We start from the raw sequence: 21,222 nt of genomic DNA, 5'->3' as shown, positions 1-21,222 counted from the left end.
GCCGTGTGATGTTACCTTTCCACAAAAGGCGAAGAGGAAAAGAACAGCTTGTTCTCCTTATCTGTCAGAGGGGTAATCAGAGGAGAGAGAAGAAAACCCTGGAACGCGATTTGGATGGCCGCATGTCAACAGCGCCTTTGTATGAGAGCTGGCAGTAGCATCCGAGGGACTGTCCGTATTGCACAGGAGGGAATCAAGTGCATACCAGAACTTCGGGGTTGTGCATTTAAAGTGGGTTGAAGCACTTTGTCTCACCCTAGCGCGACAAAACTGGTTTTTTTTTTGTTTTTTAATTGCAGTTTGGAAAGCAGCGGGGAAATGGCATTGAAAAATGTGGGATGAATGAATGAATGATGAACAGGAAGATGTGTAAACACCCTGCAAGCAAATCTGGATGAATGCAGATAAGTGGTCATTGTCGTAAGAACAGCACAAGAGCCCAATCAATCAGGCCAAAGGGTACCCATCTAGCTCAGCAGCCCTGTTCTCAAAGTGGTTACCCAGTTGCCTGTGGGAAACCGGCAAACAGGACCCGAACATGAGGGCACCCTCCTCTCCTGTGGCTACCAGCAGCTGGTATTAAAAAACTTTTCTGTCTCCGACCATAGAAGCAGAGTATAGTCAATTGTGGCTGGTACCGATAGTAGTCATTGATAGCCCTCTCCTCCATGCATTTGTCGACTCTGTTTTAAAGTTGTTATAAGAAAAACTGCTCCTTTTTCACTTATGGGGTATTCTGGAGCCTATATAGAGTCCTTAAGTGGGTTCCCTATCGGTAGGAGGCCAACCAGATCAGGGGTTCCCAACAAAATTTTCTCGAGGACCCCTCATCGAGCCGCTATTGTGACAAGGACCCCCATTAATTCCTAATCCTAAAATTAAAAAGTGAGAGCCAAATTAAGAGTCTTTTTATAAGAGTCCAGAGAGGAGGGAGGGGAATGGAGAAGACAGGGTACCTGCGCAGTAGCGCACAAATGAAGCCGACACGCGCAAAGCATCTTGGGGAGGTGAGCGTTAGTAGAATGCGCGCGCTGCCTCTTTGCAAAACAGTAGTGTTTGTAAAGCGCCACCTAACGGCATACAGCAGAACTACTGCCTCTATCTAATTCTAGTTTTGCACTAGACTCTGCTCATGCAGGAAGCGGCCAAAACAAAAAATCTGTTATCATACGAAATATATTTAATATATTTTTTATTCTAATAGCATCTTGCGGACCCCTCTGGCATAGCTCGTGGACCCCTGGGGGTCCCCGGACCACCTGTTGGGAACCACTGAACCAGATAATATTGAGAAGCAAAGCAACTAGTAAGCCTGATCTTTATTAAAGGAACTGTTGCAACAGGGTCCCCACTCACCACACGCAGGAAGGAGGAGAACATTGAACAATGGTGCGCAAGCCCTTATATAGACTTTTGAAATTGCCCACCCTGTTGCCCAAGACCACCCCCCTAAAACAGCATACATACATCACAGAAGGAGGCTGTCTACCACAGAGGAGGTGTCTGCCAGGATACCTACCGTAATAATGGTCACTGATTGCATTACCTGGCAGTCTGGGCATTCTTTTGTGATGGTTAATACTTTAGTTCCTGAATCCAGGTCACAGGTTCACCCTATTCATACACAGATATGCCCTTAAGACAGGATTTGCAAGCAAAAAGGCAATGGGAAGGCTTTCTCCATTTGTCTCCCTTACTGCAGATGAATATTTGAGGTCATTGGGAGAGTCAAAATGGCTTCATGGTTCATATATTTAGATATGTGTGCATTTATGGAATATTTATTCTATATTTGAGACGTTAACATTCTTATAACAAAGTCATTGAGGTTGGTGATCATCACTGCCTTCTGTGCATTGTTCAAAATCAGCCAGGTGCATTTTGCACTTGCCTTGCCACGGGCCCTGACAACCCACGCTATGCCACCGCTTCATCTTGAGTTATGCACCTGACTATCAAACTGCAGGTACTCTAGAAAGCATTGGAATGACCTCAGTAACTGCAGGCCAGCTTACCTGTTAAGACAGCTTGCAAACCACTTAACCTGCAAGACACAGCCTGAGGATAATATTGGTTTCTTAATCCCCATGGAGCAGCAGGAGCAGCAGTGCGGCCTAAAAGACCAGATGTTGTTGGACTGCAAGTCCCATCAACCCCCGCCAGCACATCTGGATGATGTTGGGGCTGATGGGAGTTGTAGTCCAACAACATTTGGAGGGTGCCACGTTGGGAAAGACTGTAACAGACCCTGCTCTGCGTGGATATGTATGATCTCCCAAGATTCTTTGCGACCCAAAGGGGCAACATGGCCAGCAAGGCAGTTCAGAAAGGGCTCCCTGGAAGGGGAAGGTGCGCAAGCTGCTGCTTTTACACCACAAAATTCAGGATAATGTGATCTATAAAGGGAGAGAAAAGGCACCTGGGTAGTTACTCTCATCAGACCAACTGAATGAACATCCCAGATGCTCAGAAGACATGGCAGCTATACATGTCGGAAGATGCACACACAACATATGGTATAATGCTGTCCTTCCTTCCAAGGAAACAAGAGGAAGGAGAAGGAATTCCCTGCCTACTGAACTGATACCACATTGGGCTGCTAAGAGATCACCAAACATCTCCCCCTCCCCCAGCCCCCATAGCTAAACCCATCCCCCAGAGGCCCAGTTCCCAGGGTCTTCAACTGAAGATTTGCATAGTGCTTCCAGATCACTCCTAGAAGACAGGACAATGGCATTCCTCCCCAACCCCCTGCCCTCCGCCTTGCAGTGTAGATGGATGGGGGTCCCTGAAAAAAAGAAGGGGAGGGGCAGGGCAATATCTGAAGGGATGGAGGAGGCTGGAGACAGGCGAGAAAAGAATGGGGCAAATCTTCTCTTTTGTCCTATCATTGTCTCCGCTGCTGGCCAGTGAACGTCTGTGGACAGGAGGCAAGCAGGGGGGGTTTCAGTGTTGGAAGTGATGCAAGAGTTTGCAGCATCCAAGGGTGGACGGAATGGCCCAGAATTTGTCCCATTTCTCATGGGCACCAAGGCATAGGTCCCTTCCGTCTCACCTTCTGGGCAGATACTTAAAAAGAAGGGGGAAAAGAACTGCGCACAGATAAAATCCACATTCTACGCAATTAAAACGCACCCTTTAATAATAAAAGAATAATTTATTATTTATACCCCACCCATCTGGCTGGGTTTCCCCAGCCACTCTGGGCGGCTTCCAACCAAATATTAAAAACAATACAGCATCAAACATTAAAAACTTCCCTAAACAGGGCCGCCTTCAGTTGTCTTTTAAAAGTAAAATACTGTAGTTGCTTATTGCCTTGACATCTGCTGGGAGGGCGTTCCACAGGGCGGGCACCACTACCGAGAAGGCCCTCTGCCTGGTTCCCTGTAACCTCACTTCTCGCAGCGAGGGAACCACCAGAAGGACCTCGGTGCTGGATCTCAGTGTCCGGGCTGAACGATGGGGGTGGAGACGGTCCTTCAGGTATACAGGACACCAAGGCCGTTTAGGGATTTAAAGGTCAGCACCAACACTTTGAATTGTGCTTTAAAACATGAAAAACAGGCACTTCTCAATGCATTCATAATACATGTTTCATAGGCATCTTCTTATATAAGATAGGACTTTTCAGAAACCATAAAGGGCCTCATTCCAAGTGGGAGCTGTGTTCAGATTCGCAAGCAAGTTCAGAAACAGAGGAACGCAAGACCACAAGAAGAGCCCTTCAGCTGGATCAGGCCACAGACCCATCTAGTCCAGCATCCTGTTCTCACAGTAGCCAACCTGATGCCTATCAGGGCATGCAGTGGGTGGAATTGGGTATATACCCTCTTGGCTGTGAGTTCCGGAGGACCTGCTCCCTGCCTTGCAGGCCTTTCCCCAACTGCGCTGGGAGGGCAGGGCCCTGACTGACTCCAGCTACGAAAGCTGAGGCTGCTGAAGAGGCCAGAGACCACCTTGTCTCTTAGCACAGACTCAAGTCATTGAGCCTGAGCTTCTACAGACACAGCCCTCCCAACAGAAGCATGTACCTGTATGTTCTATGCCAGGGGTCAGCAAAACTTTTCAGCAGGGGGCAGGTCCACTGTCCCTCGGACGTTGTGGGGGGCCGGACTATATTTTGAAAAAATATATGAATGAATTCATATGCCCCACAAATAACCCAGAGATGCATTTTAAATAAAAGAACACATTCTACTCATGTAAAAACAAGCTGATTCCTGGACAGTACGCGGGCCAGATTTAGAAGGTGATTGGGCCGCATCCAGCCCCCGGGCCTTAGTTTGGGAACCCCTGTTCTATGCTTATGATATGTTATTCGCTTGATAATTATGCTGCTTTAAATGTGCATTTTATATTTAACTTTGTTTAGTAATGTTTCCCATATGTGGGTTAACTTTGCTGCGTTAAAATGTGCATTCTGTAGCTGACCTCCTTTGTAATGTTATATGCTGAAAACTTTAAGATGATGTTTTAGTTTCCTGTGGCTTTGAATGTATGATTTATATTTAACTTTCTTCAATAATGTTTTATTCGGGGTTGTTTTAGTTGATGTTTTAACGTAAACTGCTTTGAGATCCCCCCTCCCTTAAAAATATAAAGTGGTATAGAAAAGGAATGAATGTTAATAATTTAAAGGTATAGTGTGTATACAGACTATATATATATATATACAGTGGTCCCTCGACTTACGAATTTAATCCATTCCGAATGCACATTCGTAGGTTGAAAAATTTGCAAGTCGAAAAAAGCGGTTCCCCATAGGAATGCATTGGAAATGGAAAAATTTGTAAGTCGAGTAAACCGCATCTAAAATTCGTAAGTCAAGAAAAGCCCATCTAAACCGCAACGGTTTTCCGTTCGGATGTCGGGGGGAAACGTAAGCGTGCGGCCATTTTTTTTCATTCGTAACTCGAAATTTCGTAAGTCGAGTACTTCGTAAGTCGGGGGACCACTGTGTGTGTGTGTGTGTGTGTGTGTGTGTGTGTGTGTGTGTGTGTGTATATATATATATATCCTCTTCTGGAGGGGCCACCTTCAAATAGTTGAAGGAATGCCACATGGAAGATGGAGCAAGCTTGTTTTCGCTGCTGTTCCAGAGAACAGGACCTGAACCAGTGGATTCAAGTGACAAGAAAGGAGATTCCAACTAAACGCTAGGAAGAACTTTCTAAGAGCTGTTGGACAGCAGAATGGACCACCTTGGAAGGTGGTGGAATCTCCTTCATTGGAGGTTTTTAAACAGAGGAAGGATGACCATCTATCAGGGAATCTTTAGCTGTGATTCCTGCATTGCAGGGGGTTGGACTAGATGACCCTAGGGGTCCCTTCTAACTCTACCATTCTCTGTTTCCACAGGCTATGAAATGCATTCAGAGCCACCTTCTTTCCCTCAAAGATTCTGCATGCTGTAAGTTTATCTCTCACCGCTGGTAGCTCGTGCCAACTGGGAGCCCAACAGTAGGTGGCACCAGAGCCAACTCAGTTCTGGTTTCCTCTCCATCACTGCTGAGTTCTGCAAGGGCAACACAGAGACTAAGGAGGAGGAAGCTGGTCGCTAGTGGCACCTGCTTCATCAGTAAGAAGGCAGACAAGTAAAAGGCTGAGGTTGGTGGGGGCAGTGCCTCACGAGACCAGCCTCCACTGCTTCTCAATTCCCAGCAAGCCTTAAGGAACTACAGTTCCCAGAATTCTTGGCTGGAAAGCAATGTGCTTTAAAAGGTATAGTTTGTTTGCAAAACATCTTAATTAATAAAATGCATCTGAAGTCCTTTGGGGTCCCAGGGCCTAATTTGTGGTGGATTTGCAGGGAAGGGGTTTTATTTATTCCTTTTATGACATTGGCATGTCTCCAAGGAGATCAGGGTGGTATTCATGGCGTCTATCCCATTTTATCCACACAATGACCCTGTAAATTACATGATTAGAGCGGATCTACTAGAAAATGCATATTTTGAGATGTGAAACAGTCGCCTGGACATCCCATCTCCAAGGTCAGCCACCAGTAGAAAGCTCAGCCTGCCGCCCCGTGGAACTGTCAAGTACTACCAATGATTTATCCACCTTTCAGGACTTGATGGGGGTTTCTCCAGAGCTGTTTGCCTAAAATGTTAGTAATGCCTTGTTTGTTATGTTAGGCCAGCGGAGGGAAGCCATTGAGCATGGAATGTGGCCCTCCACGCCTCTCTGTCTTGCCCGCTGCACTCTCCCCAGCCAAACCCCTCATTGACCCTGCTCTACGCCTTCCTCGAGTGACGTTATCGCTCCTGCTTGCCTGGTGAAGTGGAAGAAAACCCTGGCTTTTGTGTGGATGGAATGTGAGATCCTTGTAAAAGCCACCTCTGTGGCTCTACCCACTTTTGAGCACAAGATCTCTGCTGGATCAGACCAGAGGATCAGACCTACACCATTTTTTAATTTGAAGAATACAGTACCAGGCCCAGCAGTGAGCTTTGGCCGCTGGACAACAGGGTGGGAGGCCTGATCATTTAAAGGAAAGCCTGGCCAAACTGGGATGCACCTGTTTGTATGTGGACATGCAAGAAACTGCTTTTTCCTGAGTCAGACCAATGGATCACCTAGCTCAGTACTGTCTGGCAGTGGCTCTTCAGAGTTTCAGATGAGAATAGTCTCTCCCCATCCTACCTGGAGGTGCCACTGGGGATCAAACGTGGAGTCTTCTGCCTTCTGTTTTACCCTCCCTTACAGGAATTTGTCTAACCCCCTTTAAAAATTAACCAAATTGGTGGCCATCATACTGCTGTTGTCGAGTGGGAACTGCCAGCCCCAAGAGAGGAGAAAATAAGAGATGTGCACAGATGGGGATCCCTCCTACCTATGCCCATCCTACAGGTGATTTTAATAGCCTAACTATAATCATTTATACTCAGAAATAAGTGGTCTTCCTGCCTAATCCAATGGGGTTTATATACCTAGGTAAGCATGGCTAGAAAGTAAGCGTCACTAACTACATTCAGTCTAACAGACAAGCCTCCGCTGCTGAAATGGTTTCCAGAGCCCAATGTATATTTTATTTTCCACAAGCCGGTTTTTCCTCTTCTACTCACAAGCCATGCTCCAGGTCTTTCTTGAGGATCCGCTGTAACCTTTCTGGGCTCTCAAAACCCAGGATATATTACTGCTATATGCTAGGAGGAGCTCTTCTCCGTGTTCTTTGGTCAGGGGTCACACCAGCAGTAAATATCCAGGAAACTAGGTTTACACAGCAGCTCCACACCTAAAGCACATGACTTCCTCTCCCCAAGAATCCTGGGAACTGTAGTCTCACAGAGCTGCAATTCTCAGCAGCTTTATCAAACTACAGTTCCCAGGATAATTAAATTAATATATTCAGTGACCTCAATAGCACCTCCAGCAAGCTTTTGGGGTAATTTGGTTTTCTTTTTAAAAATAAATTTTATTAAATTTTCTGTTTTACAATTTCAAATACTCATTTTACATCCTTCAAGTATCAGTGACTTCCCTTTCTTCTCTTTCCATGGTTCATTTTACATATCTTAAACACCTGTATATTTTACAAAAACAATACCAATCAGCTTTCCATTATTGCATCCTTCAAAACTCATTTACACTGTTGAATTTATCTTAATGCTGCCAGCGTTTTCAGCTGTGTACAATTAATTTCCATATAGTAAATAAACATTTTCCAATCTTCTTTAAACGTATGTTCTTGTTCTCTTTTTCTATATGTTAAGCCTGCAAGTTGTGCATATTCTGTCAACTTAAGTTGCCATTCTTCTTTGGTTGGGACCTCGCTCGTTTTCCATTTGGGGGCTAACAAAACATGGGGCACAGTAAATAACCATATCTCATTTGAGATTCAGGTAGGTAGCCGTGTTGGCCTGACACAGTCGAAATAAATAAATAAAATTGTCCAGTAACACCTTAAGAGATCAGCTAGGTTTGTTCTGGGTATAAGTTTTTGTGTGTATGCACACTTCTTCAGATACAAACTTAGTTGGTCTCTAAGGTGCTACTGGACTTTTTTTTTACTTATCTCATTTGGTAATTTGGTTTTCCATTTGGTTATATGATATCCTAGGTGCTCATTAAGCTGTATGGATAATTCTGAACAGAACTAATGGCAAATTGTTCGCCTGATCCCCAGGAACATCAGTGTGCCACCCACAAATCCCCCATTCAAAAGTACCCCTGTGGCTGAAGCAAGGCCACCAGGTCAGATCTAGCTCCCAATAGCAATCATAAGCCTTCTTCTGCCCAGTTGGCTGGCTTGAACTTTTTAAAGTTAAATTCTCCAAACAAAACAACAAAACTCTTTCCTCCCCACACATATTAGATACCAACTGAATCAGAAACAACAGGCAGCAAACACAACCCTAAACAATCTATTAAATTAAATGGGGAATTCAAGCGGATTTAGGATGACAGTCTAAACTGCTAGATTCCTTCAATTGCTTTAACCAACAGCTCCCATGTCTGCCCCAAGCAGCCCGGAAGTGAGTCTCGTGTGCGTGACTCTATTTCTTACAAGTCTATGTTTGGGGCACGCCCTCTGCGCTATGTCTCCCACCGCTCCCCCTGGAGCTGACGTCATTAGCAAGCGCCCGCTCTCCGTCTCCTTACATCCGCTTCCGGTACCGAGAGAGCGACTGAAGCCTTCCAATCGAGAAGCGGTGGCGACATGGCGGCAGCGGTCGTGCTCGGGAAGGCCTCCCGGCAACTGGTAGCTCCAACTCCGCGGGCCGGGCTGAAGCGGCTCCTCTCTGCGGCAGCGGCGTCGGGCCATGGCGAGGGCGGGTCCAGTAAGTGGGGCCTGTGACCGGGTGACCTTGCGGGGAAGAGGGCGGTCCTGCCGGCGCCGGCAAGGAGCAGAGCGTGGGGGGACGGGGGACAGGCCGCCTCTGGGCACCAAACAAAGGATGCTGCCTTATGCCGAGCCAGGTCCGTTTGGTCCCTTTGGTTTGGTACTGTCTACACGTACTGGCAGCAGCTCTCGTGGGTTCCAGGGTGGGAATCTATTCCCAACCTTATGCAGAGATGTCATTGGGGATGGAACCTGGAGCTTTCTGCATGCAAAGCAAGTGCTCGACCACTGAGTGACAGCGCTTCCCCAAAAGTAACATAGGAAGCTGCCTTATACCAAGTCGGGCCGTTGGTCCATCTAGCCCAGCATTGCCTAAACGGACTGGCAGCATCTCCCCAGGGTTTCAAGAAGGGAGTCTTTCCCAGCCATATCTGGAGATAGGATTCAATCCCTGTCTGGGATGAAACCTAGGACCTTTTGTATGTAAAGCTGTTGCCCTGCCACTGGCCTACATTCTTTCTGGTGGCCACTAAATAGGACCTCCATGGTCAGAACAGAAGCAGTCTACCAGTTGCTTAGTACTGGCAATGGAGAAGGACTGATCTTGTGATTCGCTGCTCCTTGTAGGAGGCAGGGGAGAGCTGAGTCAGCAGAGTTAACGGCTGCAAGAATCAAGAGCATTGGCTGGCTTCATGGTTTTCCCCATATTGTGATTTTTGCATAGTGCACACACACACTCATAATGATTTGCGATATTTTGCCAGGTCAGAAATTATGAAACCAATATCACAATATAGACTTCAAGCCAGTTTTGGATTATATATTGATATATTGCCCAGTCCTAGCTGCTAGATCAGACCAAAGGCCCACCCTTCCCAGCAACATCTGGGGGGCACAAGGTTGAGGAGTCTGGTTCAGGCAAGTCAGTGAAGGATAAGGCTTTAATGACTACCAGCTCTGGTGGCTGTTCCCCATTATTGGAGTCAATAATAGCTCTGAATGATGATTGCTGGGGGTGAGCATTGTACTCTGGTCCTGCTTTCAGGCTTCCCAGAAAAATCTGGTTGGTTACTTTGAGAACACAATGTCTGTGGTCTTATTCAGCTAGGTTCTTACATTCATACTCTAAAAAGAGCACAACTTAAGCGGAGGTTCTTTTATTTTTCCTTACTTCCCACCCCTGCCAACCGTAAGTGCCTGCAAACTGTTCTGAAACACACTGCTGAAGTTATTGGCCAGTTATTGGCCATTTGAGAGGAGGGATCCCACTATAAAGAAGCTGATACAGTGGAACCTTGGTTTACGACTACCTCCGCTTACGAAAACCTCAGTTTATGAACGCCGCAGACCCGGAAGTGTTTATATCCAGGTTCCGCGGCATTGGATGCACAGACGCGATCTGCGCAGCTCGCGCATGCATAGAAGCGTGCCTTCGGCGAGCGAATACCTCGGCGAGCGAACGCCTCCGCGGAACGGATTGCATTTGCAAACCGAGGTACCACTGTATTCAGGGATTAATTGTATCAGTGCTGTGCTTTTCCCCCTTTGCAAAAAACAGGGCAACCAATCAGTTTCTGCTTGTGTGCAAATTCTTTCCATTAGCTCGCATGTGGAAGATCCTGTCCTTCGTGGTTGCTTTGCCTGGAGTTGCTGTGTGTATGCTGAACTGCTACCTGAAGTCTCAGCACGAACATGAAAGGCCAGAGTTCATTCCTTATGCCCATCTGCGCATCCGGACCAAGGTATTGGACTCAAACCTGACCACAAGCAAGTCTTGTTCTTTATTTACTTGGACCACTTAACAAGGAGATGGCTCGTAGTGCTACACCAAACTGGGTGATGATGTCTGAAGAGGTTTCCAAATCAGTGCAGTTTGGAAAGGTTCAGCCCTTCATCTGGATGCAAAGCAGCATCCCATGGTATCTAAACATGCTATTCCCCCATCTCGGGATCCGTCATGCCAGATAGGCTGATGATGCGATCTGAAGAGGTAACCAAATGCATAAAGAACATACAGAGAAGCCACTTTCCAAAATTATATAGTAGAGGAAGGTAGTAAATGTTAGTGCAAAAACTGTATTTCATTAAAAAAGAAGTAGCTGATAAAACGGTAATGTTAAAGATCAACTTAAAAAGCAAAAACAGTCTGTTTCCCCCTAAAAAACTGCATTGTTTGATTTTGCACCCAGCTCTGGCCTGTTGATCTTGGGGTGCCCAATGAAAAATGAAGTGGGTCCCACCAGCCTGAGATGTGCCCAGCCCTACACTGCCCTTCACCCCACAGCCAGTGCCATTTTAGTCCCACTTTATTTTATTATCCATTTTTTATTTTACACTAAAACATTTTAACATACCATTTGAAATATATGTGCACTTTGTTTTTTTTCTAAATGTCCCAATAGCTACTAAAATGGCCCTGTTGGGTCATTGCCTGTGGCCCACCCATGTGACTTTGTCCCAACCACTGGTGTGAATGGAACAGGGTGGGATGTACATACCTAAAGATAAAGAGCTCTAATTTCCATCGTGGCTGCTTTAGTTGAGATTCCTGCATTGCAGGAGGTTGGGCTAGAACAGGCACCACCAAACTGCGGCCCTACAGATGTTTTGGTCTACAACTCCCATGATCCCCAGCTAAGAGGACCAGTGGTCAGGGATGATGGGAACTGTAGTCCAAAACTTCTGGAGGGCTAGAAAGATGACCCTTAGAGTCTCTTCCAGCTCCATGATTCTATAAATCTACAATTCTATACAGCTGTCATTTTAAGCCTTTAGTTTAACCTAGTCATCCCCAACCTGTTGCCCTCCAGATGGTCTAATGACCATGAGTATGAGCAATCTTACAGGAGTGGCTCCCAAGCTCTGGGATACCATGTTAACTGTGGCCAATATAGGGAGTGGTGTTGACTGTTTGAAAGAGCTGCTCTCTTTTATAATTTAGTGTCAGCTCTGTCTTTTGTCTCTCAGTTTTGCTGGTAGTTTGTATTTAATTGTAACCTGCTTTGAGTCACCAGTAACTGAAACTACTATTTCCAAGTTGTCCCTGCTCTGTAGCAGTGACTTCTGATCTAGCCTGCTCTTTGATGCCAATTACTGTAGTGCTTTTCAAGCATCATTTTCAGAATAACTGCTTTTTTAAATAATATAAGTAGTTGAATTGCTGCTCTGTAATTTGCTAAAAACTTCAATCTCTTCTTTCTATAGCCCTTCCCATGGGGTGATGGAAACCACAGTTTCTTCCACAACCCCCATGTTAACGCTCTGCCAACTGGCTATGAAGATGACCATTAAGCAACTGCATCATGCCAGCCATGGGGACCATTTAAGGTAGCTGTACCAAGACCCACGTTGGGACCAGCAATGCTCTCCATTCCTTATACAGTACTATGAAATGATGAAGTTCTGACCTCTAGCAGAATGTATTGTTTGTTCCAGAGGTCACATTAAAAAGAAAAAGAAAACACTTTCAACCAAATTTTTCTGTGGTTTTTCTTAACTATCCTGGAGAGGCTACACTTTTGGTTTAAGACAACTTAAAACAGCAGTGTCTGTACAAGAAAGCAGTGATTAAAGGTTCTTTGGGGAGGGGAGGGGAAATGGGAACATGAAGCACTGTATGGTTTTCTTATACTGTATTTCATGTTTGAGCAGATTATATTCTGAAATGAAGTGATAAATTTTCTCTGTAGTATGCAAAGGGATGACAAAAGCAGAGAACAGCCTCCCCCAATCTGGTGCCATCGCAACTTTTGGCTACAGTGCTCAGCCAGCGCTGAACTAGTCAACCAGTGATTTTAAAACAAATGAATTGCAGTAACAGCTTCATTTTTTCAACTTTATCAAAGACATCTGTTGCTTGCATTCTGATTCTTAACCACTGTATAATTTTCATGGAAGTGAACCTTTTTATTTTTGCAACCCAAAACACATTCTTATCCAGCTTATATCTACATATATATTTGGCATGTGTGGGTGTTAGGGGAGGCCTAGTACCTCCGGTGAATGAGCCCAGGGTTCTCCTAATGGTGGATTTATGCACTAATCACAACCTTCAATAATGAGGAGGGCTAAATACTTAAGATTATTTAATGAAATGAATTGGCAATTAGTGGAATTTTACATAGTGCTCTATGTACATACCTATTAAGACAGACCAGTAGCTCTGTTGCTGCTGCGTTGACTGAGATGGAGATTTGGGTGAGGCCATTGAACTGAACGGATGGCAGAGGCAGCCAAGACTTACGCTCTGACATTCACAGCTGTCATTTTAGCAACTTGTATGGTAAGTATCTTCCCTAGTTCAGGGAAGAGCACCAGTGGTGTAAGCTGTTCACCTACGATGCTCCGAAGCAGTGCTACACAATGTAAAGGCCACTACAGTCTTATATATATATTAATCTTGTTTAATTCTGTTATTGCACACAGCAGAATGCATACAGCCGATTCATCATATCAGAAGGCACTTTCTGTTGCAAGAACATTTCCAACACTGACAACAGGGCTGCAAGAAGTTGGTTGTAAAATTCTCTGTGGGATTGTGCAGGTGACCCAACTATTGAATTCAGTCCTTTTAATATGAAACAAACAGCATTTTTCTTTTTAAAAATGCTGATTTAGAAAAAAATAAAATAAATACAGATTTTTTAATGGGGTTGAGAAGAAGCCCCCCCATTTGCTATGCCCCTAAAGCAGGCACCCCCAAACTTCAGCCCTCCAGATGTTTTGGACTACAATTCCCATCTTCCTCGACCACTGATCCTGTTAGCTAGGGATCATGGGAGTTGTAGACCAAAACATCTGGAGGGCCACAGTTTGGGGATGCCTGCCCTAAAATCTATTAACAATGTGCATGTGGGGGGAGGTCTACACTTCTTATTGTTATACTGAAATCCTTTTGCTCAAGAAACTAGTCTTGTCAAGAGACGGGTGTCAGGCCAACCTCTCACATAACAAACTTTAAAAAGCTTCATATACAGAGCTGTCCGTTTCCTAGTTTTGGGTTTTGATCCAGCTGCCTCTGAACGAACACAAATGCATTTTAGCTACTATAGTAAGATTGTATGACTCTAGATCAGGCATCCACAAACTGCGGCCCTCCAGATGTTTTGGACTACAATTCCCATCATCCCTGACCACTGGTCCTCTTAGCTAGGGATCATGGGAGTTGTAGGCCAAAACATCTGGAGGGCCGCAGTTTGGGGGTGCCTGCTCTAGATAGATGATTGTTGATATCAGCTACCAACTTGTTTCAATTCTAGATTTCCTCCTACAGGTTTATAAACCAGGCAACAACTTAAAACAATGCGGGCTCATTTTAATAATCTGACTTTGGCAGAGTGAAATGGAGACCCACCTTTTACACATCCATCTTATGCTGTAGACAAATTTAAAGTTTTTGAGGTCAATCCCAACAACACTGCTAAAGTTGAAACCTTTCTTTCCTTTGTTAAATAAAAAGCATTGTACCCCTGAAACTTCTACATCTGGCCTGGGCTTCATGGAATAGCTGAACAAGCAGACATAGAACGAGGCCAACTTCCTCAGAGGAAGGCACAGTATTTCTCCAGCACTATTTCACTGAATATGGTATACTTTAACGTTAGGTTAACTTACAGCCCAAGTGGAATTCTCTGCTACCACTTGAAGTGGAATTGACAAACAGAAAATAAAATCCCAACAGAACACATTGAATAATGTACGAGATTGACCTTGACATTCATTTTAACAGTTGCAGTTAAGATTTACATAAATAAAAACAACTGGATGATCAAAAACCAGGCATTAATTTATCCCCAACTCCTTTGTTAGAAATACATTCAGTTGTAAATCGGAAGAATCCCACTGTGCACATGATAAAACCCACAATACGTCAGTAGATATGAAGCTTGCTACTAGATTAATGAGGCAGATGTTACTGCTCATGGGCTGAACAGTCCTTGAATTTCTCCATACCCATGGACAACATAGCTAGAGTCCTTGTCCAGCAGCCAACTAGATTTAGCATGCTGGTGTGTGTTCAGAATTTTTTTTGTGTGTGTGTGACCATCATGGTCAAGAAGAGTTTTCCGACTTTCCTTTGCTGGGGCCCATGAATTCCAGTCCTTCAATGGGGATGTCTTTCTCCTTAATAGCTTTCTGGAAGAAGCAAAAAGTCAAGCATATTTTAATATTTATAAATATTATAAAAAATAAAAAATATAAAAAAACACAAAGGCATTCTCTGCCCACTACTGCAAGGGTGAGAATTAATGCTCCACAACAGAGAAATCCAGTGCAACTGCTGTGCTTGCCGAAACTTGTTGCATGGCAGATACATTACCAACCACCTAATTTTGCATTCTCACGCTCCACAATGATCCACTGCTGCAAAACATTTCACCAGTGAAACTAGTATACTGTACTTCTAAGTGACCTTAACATAGAACTACATCTGATAAAGCCCCCAAATTCCGTATTATGCTCAGGTCAGTGGTTTCCCTATTTGTACAGGGAGAATTGCAAAATTTGGGGGTGGCTCGGTTCACAGGCGGTCCGTGGGCTGGATAAATGTCCTCTGTGGGCCACATCCGGCCCATGGGCCGGGCGTTGCTGACCTATGTTCTTGTCTGGCTTCACTTAAAGGAAGACCTGCATGCCCTCCCCCACTGACCACCACCAAGCACACCCCACCTGAGGTCCCTTAGTAGAGATGAGAGCCACATCTTGCATTTAAAGAAGTATCATACCACTTTAGAGGACCATGACCTCCCCCAAAGAATCCTGGGAACTGTAGTGTGTCAAGGGTGCTGGATTTTTTATTTTAAAAATTGCATTTCTACCCCACCTATTTCTCAAAGGAGCTCTAAGTGGCGCACAGAATTCTCCCCTTCCTCATTTAATCCACACAACAACCCTATGAGGTAGGTTAGGCTGAGAGGGAGTGACAAGGTACATCCAATGACCTTCGTCCCAGTGGGGATTTGAACCTTTTTCTCCCAGGTCCTGGTAGTCTGATTTGCTAACCACTAAACCACACTGACTCTCAGATTTGTTAAGAGACCACTGAATTCCCCTTCCGGAGCTACAATTCCCAGAATGGCTTCACCATCACAGGGGACTCTGGGAATGGCAGCTACATGAGGCAAGCAAAAGCATCTCCTAACAGCCCACAGCACCCTGAACATACTGAGGTTTCTAGAGTTCTTTGAGCTGTGACCATCAGTGTTATTGCAGCTTTTAAGTGGTTCAAATATGTGTTTTGCGAGATGGCGAGGCGTTGTGTTCAAGAGTGCTGGACCAGGGCCTGGGACACCAGGGTTCAAATCACTACTGGACCATCGAGCTTACTGGGTGACCCTGAGGAAGTCGCAGCCTCGCAACCTCACCTACGAGGATTGAGATTGGGGAGAGGCGACTGTGTTCCAGCTCCTTGGAGGAAATAAAGTGAGACAGAAAGGCAATAAATAGCGCTTTAAACGCGATGTGCAGATGCAGCCGAAACTTGAAGCGCAAGCCCCGCCGCCCCGACCTCTGCATGCGCTGAGGCGCCCTCCCTTGCCTGGACGCAGAGCTGGTAGCGCTTGAAGAGTTGGGCGCAGGGGTCTCCGCTGCCGTCGCCGCCCTCGCCCTTCAGGAACTTCTCGGCGAACCAGCGGTTGAAGCACTGGTCGTACTCCCGCTTCATCTCCGTGCAGGCCTCGCCGACGCTGTTCATGGCGACCGCAGCACCGACGGAGCCGACCCTCCAAGCGCGAACACGGAAGTAAGAGCGACTTCCGCCTTTTGCGCAGAGAAGCGGGGTTACGTGCCGACGCGCTTCCGGAGCGCCGAACCGGAGGAAGGCATGTGGGCTCGGCGGCTCGCCGGTGTCTTCCGTGCGGGGTTTTGCTCTCGGGCTGGCGTTGCTGAAGGGGGTCCCCCCGCGCAGCCTAGGGAAGCAGGGGCCCACCGGGTGAGTAAAAGGCCCGGCGGTGCCTAAGCAGAGCTTGTCCCCAGAAATACGAGGAGACAGTCAGGAGAGAGTACTTCTTAGCGCGTGTAGGTCTTTAATAAACAACAAAAAACAGCAGTCACTGGTGGGTTCTTGGGCATCTAGCTTAAGGGCTCTCAAATTGTGATGACAGTGATGCATTAATTACATTTGTTGGCCACCTTTCCTCCAAGGAGCTCAAGGTGATTTACAAGGTTCTTCCTATTTCATATAATTAGCATGCAGCCATGGCTCAGTGACTATAGCAGCTGCATTGCATGAAGGTCACAGGTTCGACCACCAATGGCATCTCCAGGTAGGGCTGGGTGAGACTCCTTGTCTGAAACCCTGGAGAGTCATTGCCTTGCCTGTTAGTGTAAGCAATACTGAGCTAGACGGCCCAAGGGTGTGTAAATCCGCTACCTATGTTCCACGTACACCAGAGGGTGGAAAACCTCAGGCCCTGGGGCTGATTGCAGGCTTCTGGATCTATCATGTCAAGATTCTGCCCATGTCATGCCTCTCACAGGCTCTGCTCGAGTGCCTTTTCTGGCTGGAATATGCCATTAAACTGTGATCATGCCTCTTCCTTACCTGGGTGGAGGATCAGGTCAGATCAGAAGAATCAGCATCGGCCACTAGCCATAGGAATAAAATAAAAAGTACTGTAGAGGTAAAAACCTAAGTATACAAAATACATTTTGGAGGATTACATCAATAATCAAATAATAGATCTTATTCTAATTTCCCCTGCTAAAAACCTTGCAGTTTTTGCTCTCAGCAGAACCTGAGTGGAGGGTGTGTGTATATATCATAAACCTATGGCTTGTGCATGGTTGGAATATACCTTACTGTCCTTCCAGTAGGATCTATATTCTCTGGTATTCACTGTTTATATAACTGTTGTCCTCTGTTCCAATTATTACTGAATTCAGGAAAGTTTGGCTTGTTTAAGTATTTCAGCTGTGGGTTTTTAACAAGTTTATGCAATCAACACTGCAGCTCTAAACATGTATACTTCGAAACAGAAAGAGCAACAAGTATATAAAGCCAAGAGAAACTGCAATACAAATTTCCTTCTAAATGTTTTTTTAAAGAGAGATTTGATTCTGTACAAGTTGCTTTGTTATCATTTACTGAGGATCTCTTTGCAGGATCTAATTGCATTACTTTTCCTCTTTCAGAATAAAAAAGTAACTTTGGAATTGCTCAATCACCTGGAGCGCCTAGCGCTTGTCGATTTCCGCAATCAGGAAGGTGTGGAGCGTTTAGAAAAAGCCATTGAATTTGCTGAAAAACTTCATGCAGTTAATACAGATGGAGTAGAGCCGATGGATTCAGTACTGGAAGACAGGTATCACTTGCATATCAGCTGTTAAAATTTTCTCTATTGGTCCAGCAGGGAGTCTTGAATTCTTCTGAAATTGGTACAGGATATTCCTGTGCTGTTTTTGTAAGAGTCTGTGAACACTTATTACTCATCATCATAACCAGAGAATACATGTGTAGAAAATAGCCCATAAGGCTTGTTGCCACAAATCATGTTGATTGCTTTTGAAGAATAACACACTTGAATCCTTGGGGGGTCAGGTGGAGTAGCCTGATCCTTAGGTGACAAGGTGGTAAGCTGCTTCAATTCTGTATTTATCCCAACTACCTCCACAAGGCTGAATAATTATTTGTTCTCCTCAGGTATCTGTACCTCAGGGAAGATGAAGTCACAGAAGGCAACTGTGCAGAGGAGCTACTGGAGAAAGCCAAGGAGACCATTGAAGACTATTTTGTAGCTCCACCAGGTATTATCTTGCATCAGATATGCAGTCAAGGCTTTGCTGTAGTTTTGACATTTCTAGACCTCTTCCAAGTTTAAGAACATGTGTTAGACAGTTTATTAACGATCGCCTCCTAACTAACTTCAGTTAAATAATGACAATCTCCAATTCAGCTAATGTACAAGAGAGATTAAGATAAGGTCTGTCTTTTAAGGTGGGGTCCTCCAAGCAACCCTGAATTATGCAAATAAACAGCTGAATTTCACAGCTTTTGATGTTCTGCACAGTAATTTTGCTAGTCCTTGATTTGGATAAGCAACTGTGCAGGGCAGTAGAGTGTCCCCTTGCCACTGTGGAAAACTTACTCAGAAACCCTTCTAGCTTTTGTAGATTTACAATGCCTTGCTTACATCCCAAGCACAGTTTTGCCAACACGAGGACTAGATTTTAAAGCTGAGATTCCCAGGAAGCAGAACGCTGCATGCATCCCAGGCATGCATAATGTACACACCTAATTGTGGAATTACCAAGAAACAGAGTTGCTCCGATAACCCCTAAAGAAGCATTAGTCAGCCCATTTTGCTTAACAATCAGTAACTAAGGCATACAGGTTTTATACCACTGCTAGTTTTACTATGTATTAGATGGTACAAACGTTTACTCTGGGTGTAAGAGGGAATGGCTTACGCTGTCAAAGCAAACCTATACAAACAAGCACTTAATTCCAGCCAATTTTATTCTGTGTTAGGTAACATCCCTTTACCACAGCTGGAAGACAGGAGTTTTCTGTATAAAGAAGAGTCCTATGCTCTACAACAGAAGCCACAATAGACTTCTTCAGCAGCCAGCATCTACTCCATGAAACTGCATCCTGGATAAACCTTCACCACATCCCTTGTGCAACTTGACCGTTCTCTCTGAAATGACTGCTGTTTCTGTACTGCTTAGGCCTAAGTTATTATTGACACTGGCATTTTTAAATTGTGTATAAATCCAACAATGAGGACAACAATCCAACCCAGTTAAGTGTCCTTAATCCTTGTTATTTCAATTGGTTTCGGGTGTACCCAACACAATTTTTCGTTATATGGCCAAAATATTTTCACGACCGTAACCCTTTTGCCCCTTCAAAAACAAAACACCCAAAACCAAACTTTCTACTTCTGAAGGGGAAATGGTTTTAGAAAAATGACCGAGAAACCAGATAGCAGAATGTAGCAGATTTCTGAGCTCTGTATATTGAAAGGAGAGTGATCACAGCAAGGACCGATGTGTCATTGTCCAGTGTTCTGTGTCTGGATAAGCAGACTGACATATTTGGGGAGCAGAATCTCAAGGATATCCAGCTGTCAAAGGTGCCCAAGGATGGAGTGGCTGTCTGTGATGCGCAGAATGATACGAGATGAAAGAGGGAAGACGGAGACTTCTGGCAGTTTCTTCCTACCCAGCCCCAGAGAGATTCTGGGCTAGCCTACATCTCTCAAAACATGGGAGAAGTATAGGTGTGATGTTTAATGGTACCAGATTCAGGGAACAAGTTGTATCAAGTGTTTCACAGATAGATAAATGCATAAAGGAACCATTATTTAAAAAAACCACACACATAAAAAGTTGTGAGAAATAGACAATAGGATCTTTGTTTTCCTGGGAAACATATGGTAGACCTTTGGAACAAGCATGTTGCTCAATGGTATTTGTGATGCTATTCTAACAGAATGTTGCTGTAGAGTTAATTCATGAGATTGGCTCATGGTTGGGTACTTACAAAACCTGAGAGCACAGAATAGCAATATTTGGTTTAGAATGGGAATCAAAACGCAGTGTAGCACATTATCCTCAACTAGATTTGTCATTTTCAAATTGGCATATGAATTTCTGCTTCAGAAAAGGAAACAGTAGTTTTTAAGATACTGTTGAGCTGTATGTAATAAATAATTTGCTGATCTGAAGTGCATTTCCTCATCTGCAGCCCTCCAGATGTTTTGGCCTACAACTCCCATGATCCGTAGCTAACAGGACCAGTGGTCAGGGAAGATGGGAATTGTAGTCCAAAACATCTGGAGGGCCGAAGTTTGGGGATGCTTGATGTATAACATATGCAGTCTGACCTTTTATTTATATAAAAATCCCATGGACACCAGTAGCACAACTCTATTGTAAGCATGGATTGGATTGCAGCCTTAACATGATACAGCACACTTAATAGTTTAACTTAGCTCCAAACCTGAAGTTAGACCTTCTTTACAGCAGTTACAAGGCTTAACAAATATTATCCAGGCCAGCACTTAAATAAACTATCACATAATCAGGGAATGCTTTCTCTGTGGTTGCAGGCAAGATAGAAAAGTGAGCCTCTAAGCATGCAATAGTGTCTTTGCCAGGAAGCCCTCTAGGCTTGAGGCAACTACAACTTCATAGGTATGAAATGGAACATCTCGTTTTACATGTCAACTACAACAAAACTTTAATTTCAAAGGTTTACAAGTCAAGTAGCAATGGGGCTTTAATACAGCTTTATTAACTGAATTTATATTCCGCCCTGCCTCCCAAAGGAGCAAATGTTTGCATTGCATTTTATGTATTTATGTATTTTATTTTTCATGTGAACTGCCCTTAGACCTTTGGGTATAGGGTGGTATAGAAATGAAATTAATAATAATTGGACAGATTTAGCAGTTGGCTAGATGCACAGGAAATGCCCTTGTTTATCAAGT

At 44.6% G+C, this 21,222-nt stretch overlaps 3 protein-coding genes and 1 long non-coding RNA gene across 5 annotated transcripts; 2 read left to right on the top strand and 2 right to left on the bottom strand.

Moving 5' to 3' along the window:
- Positions 1 to 3,137: 3,137 nt before the first annotated feature.
- Positions 3,138 to 7,377, bottom strand: LOC148683101 (uncharacterized). Its single transcript, XR_015947407.1, has 2 exons — positions 7,071 to 7,377; positions 3,138 to 3,547 (listed from the first exon to the last, which is right to left on the bottom strand). It is a non-coding gene; the product is annotated as an uncharacterized LOC148683101 (long non-coding RNA).
- A 1,269-nt stretch (positions 7,378 to 8,646) lies between these two features.
- COX6A1 (cytochrome c oxidase subunit 6A1) lies at positions 8,647 to 12,258 on the top strand. Its single transcript, XM_035099137.3, has 3 exons — positions 8,647 to 8,786; positions 10,391 to 10,530; positions 11,993 to 12,258. The coding sequence occupies exons 1-3, from the start codon at positions 8,666 to 8,668 to the stop codon at positions 12,077 to 12,079; spliced, it is 348 nt and encodes a 115-aa protein (XP_034955028.1). The 5' UTR covers positions 8,647 to 8,665; the 3' UTR covers positions 12,080 to 12,258.
- A 1,823-nt stretch (positions 12,259 to 14,081) lies between these two features.
- TRIAP1 (TP53 regulated inhibitor of apoptosis 1) lies at positions 14,082 to 16,519 on the bottom strand. 2 transcript variants are annotated; one of them, XM_088659791.1, is made up of 2 exons: positions 16,296 to 16,519; positions 14,082 to 14,923 (listed from the first exon to the last, which is right to left on the bottom strand). In XM_088659791.1, exons 1-2 carry the CDS (start codon positions 16,479 to 16,481, stop codon positions 14,840 to 14,842), a joined length of 270 nt encoding a protein of 89 aa, XP_088515917.1. In that variant the 5' UTR covers positions 16,482 to 16,519; the 3' UTR covers positions 14,082 to 14,839. The 2 variants fall into 2 exon arrangements, with proteins under 2 accessions (XP_088515917.1, XP_034955030.1); XM_035099139.3 differs by having other exon boundaries at positions 16,326 to 16,519.
- Positions 16,520 to 16,551: 32 nt separating this feature from the next.
- GATC (glutamyl-tRNA amidotransferase subunit C) lies at positions 16,552 to 19,529 on the top strand. The gene is made up of 4 exons (XM_035099136.3): positions 16,552 to 16,718; positions 17,921 to 18,090; positions 18,429 to 18,532; positions 19,257 to 19,529. The coding sequence occupies exons 1-4, from the start codon at positions 16,611 to 16,613 to the stop codon at positions 19,337 to 19,339; spliced, it is 465 nt and encodes a 154-aa protein (XP_034955027.3). The 5' UTR covers positions 16,552 to 16,610; the 3' UTR covers positions 19,340 to 19,529.
- The last annotated feature ends 1,693 nt before the right edge of the window (positions 19,530 to 21,222 follow it).

The sequence above is a fragment of the Zootoca vivipara genome, chromosome 16 (genome assembly GCF_965207765.1).
Source record: "Zootoca vivipara chromosome 16, rZooViv2.hap1.1, whole genome shotgun sequence".
Classification (NCBI taxonomy): domain Eukaryota; kingdom Metazoa; phylum Chordata; class Lepidosauria; order Squamata; family Lacertidae; genus Zootoca; species Zootoca vivipara.
Note: the sequence above shows the minus strand (reverse complement) of the source record. Positions and strands in the feature narration are given on the sequence as shown.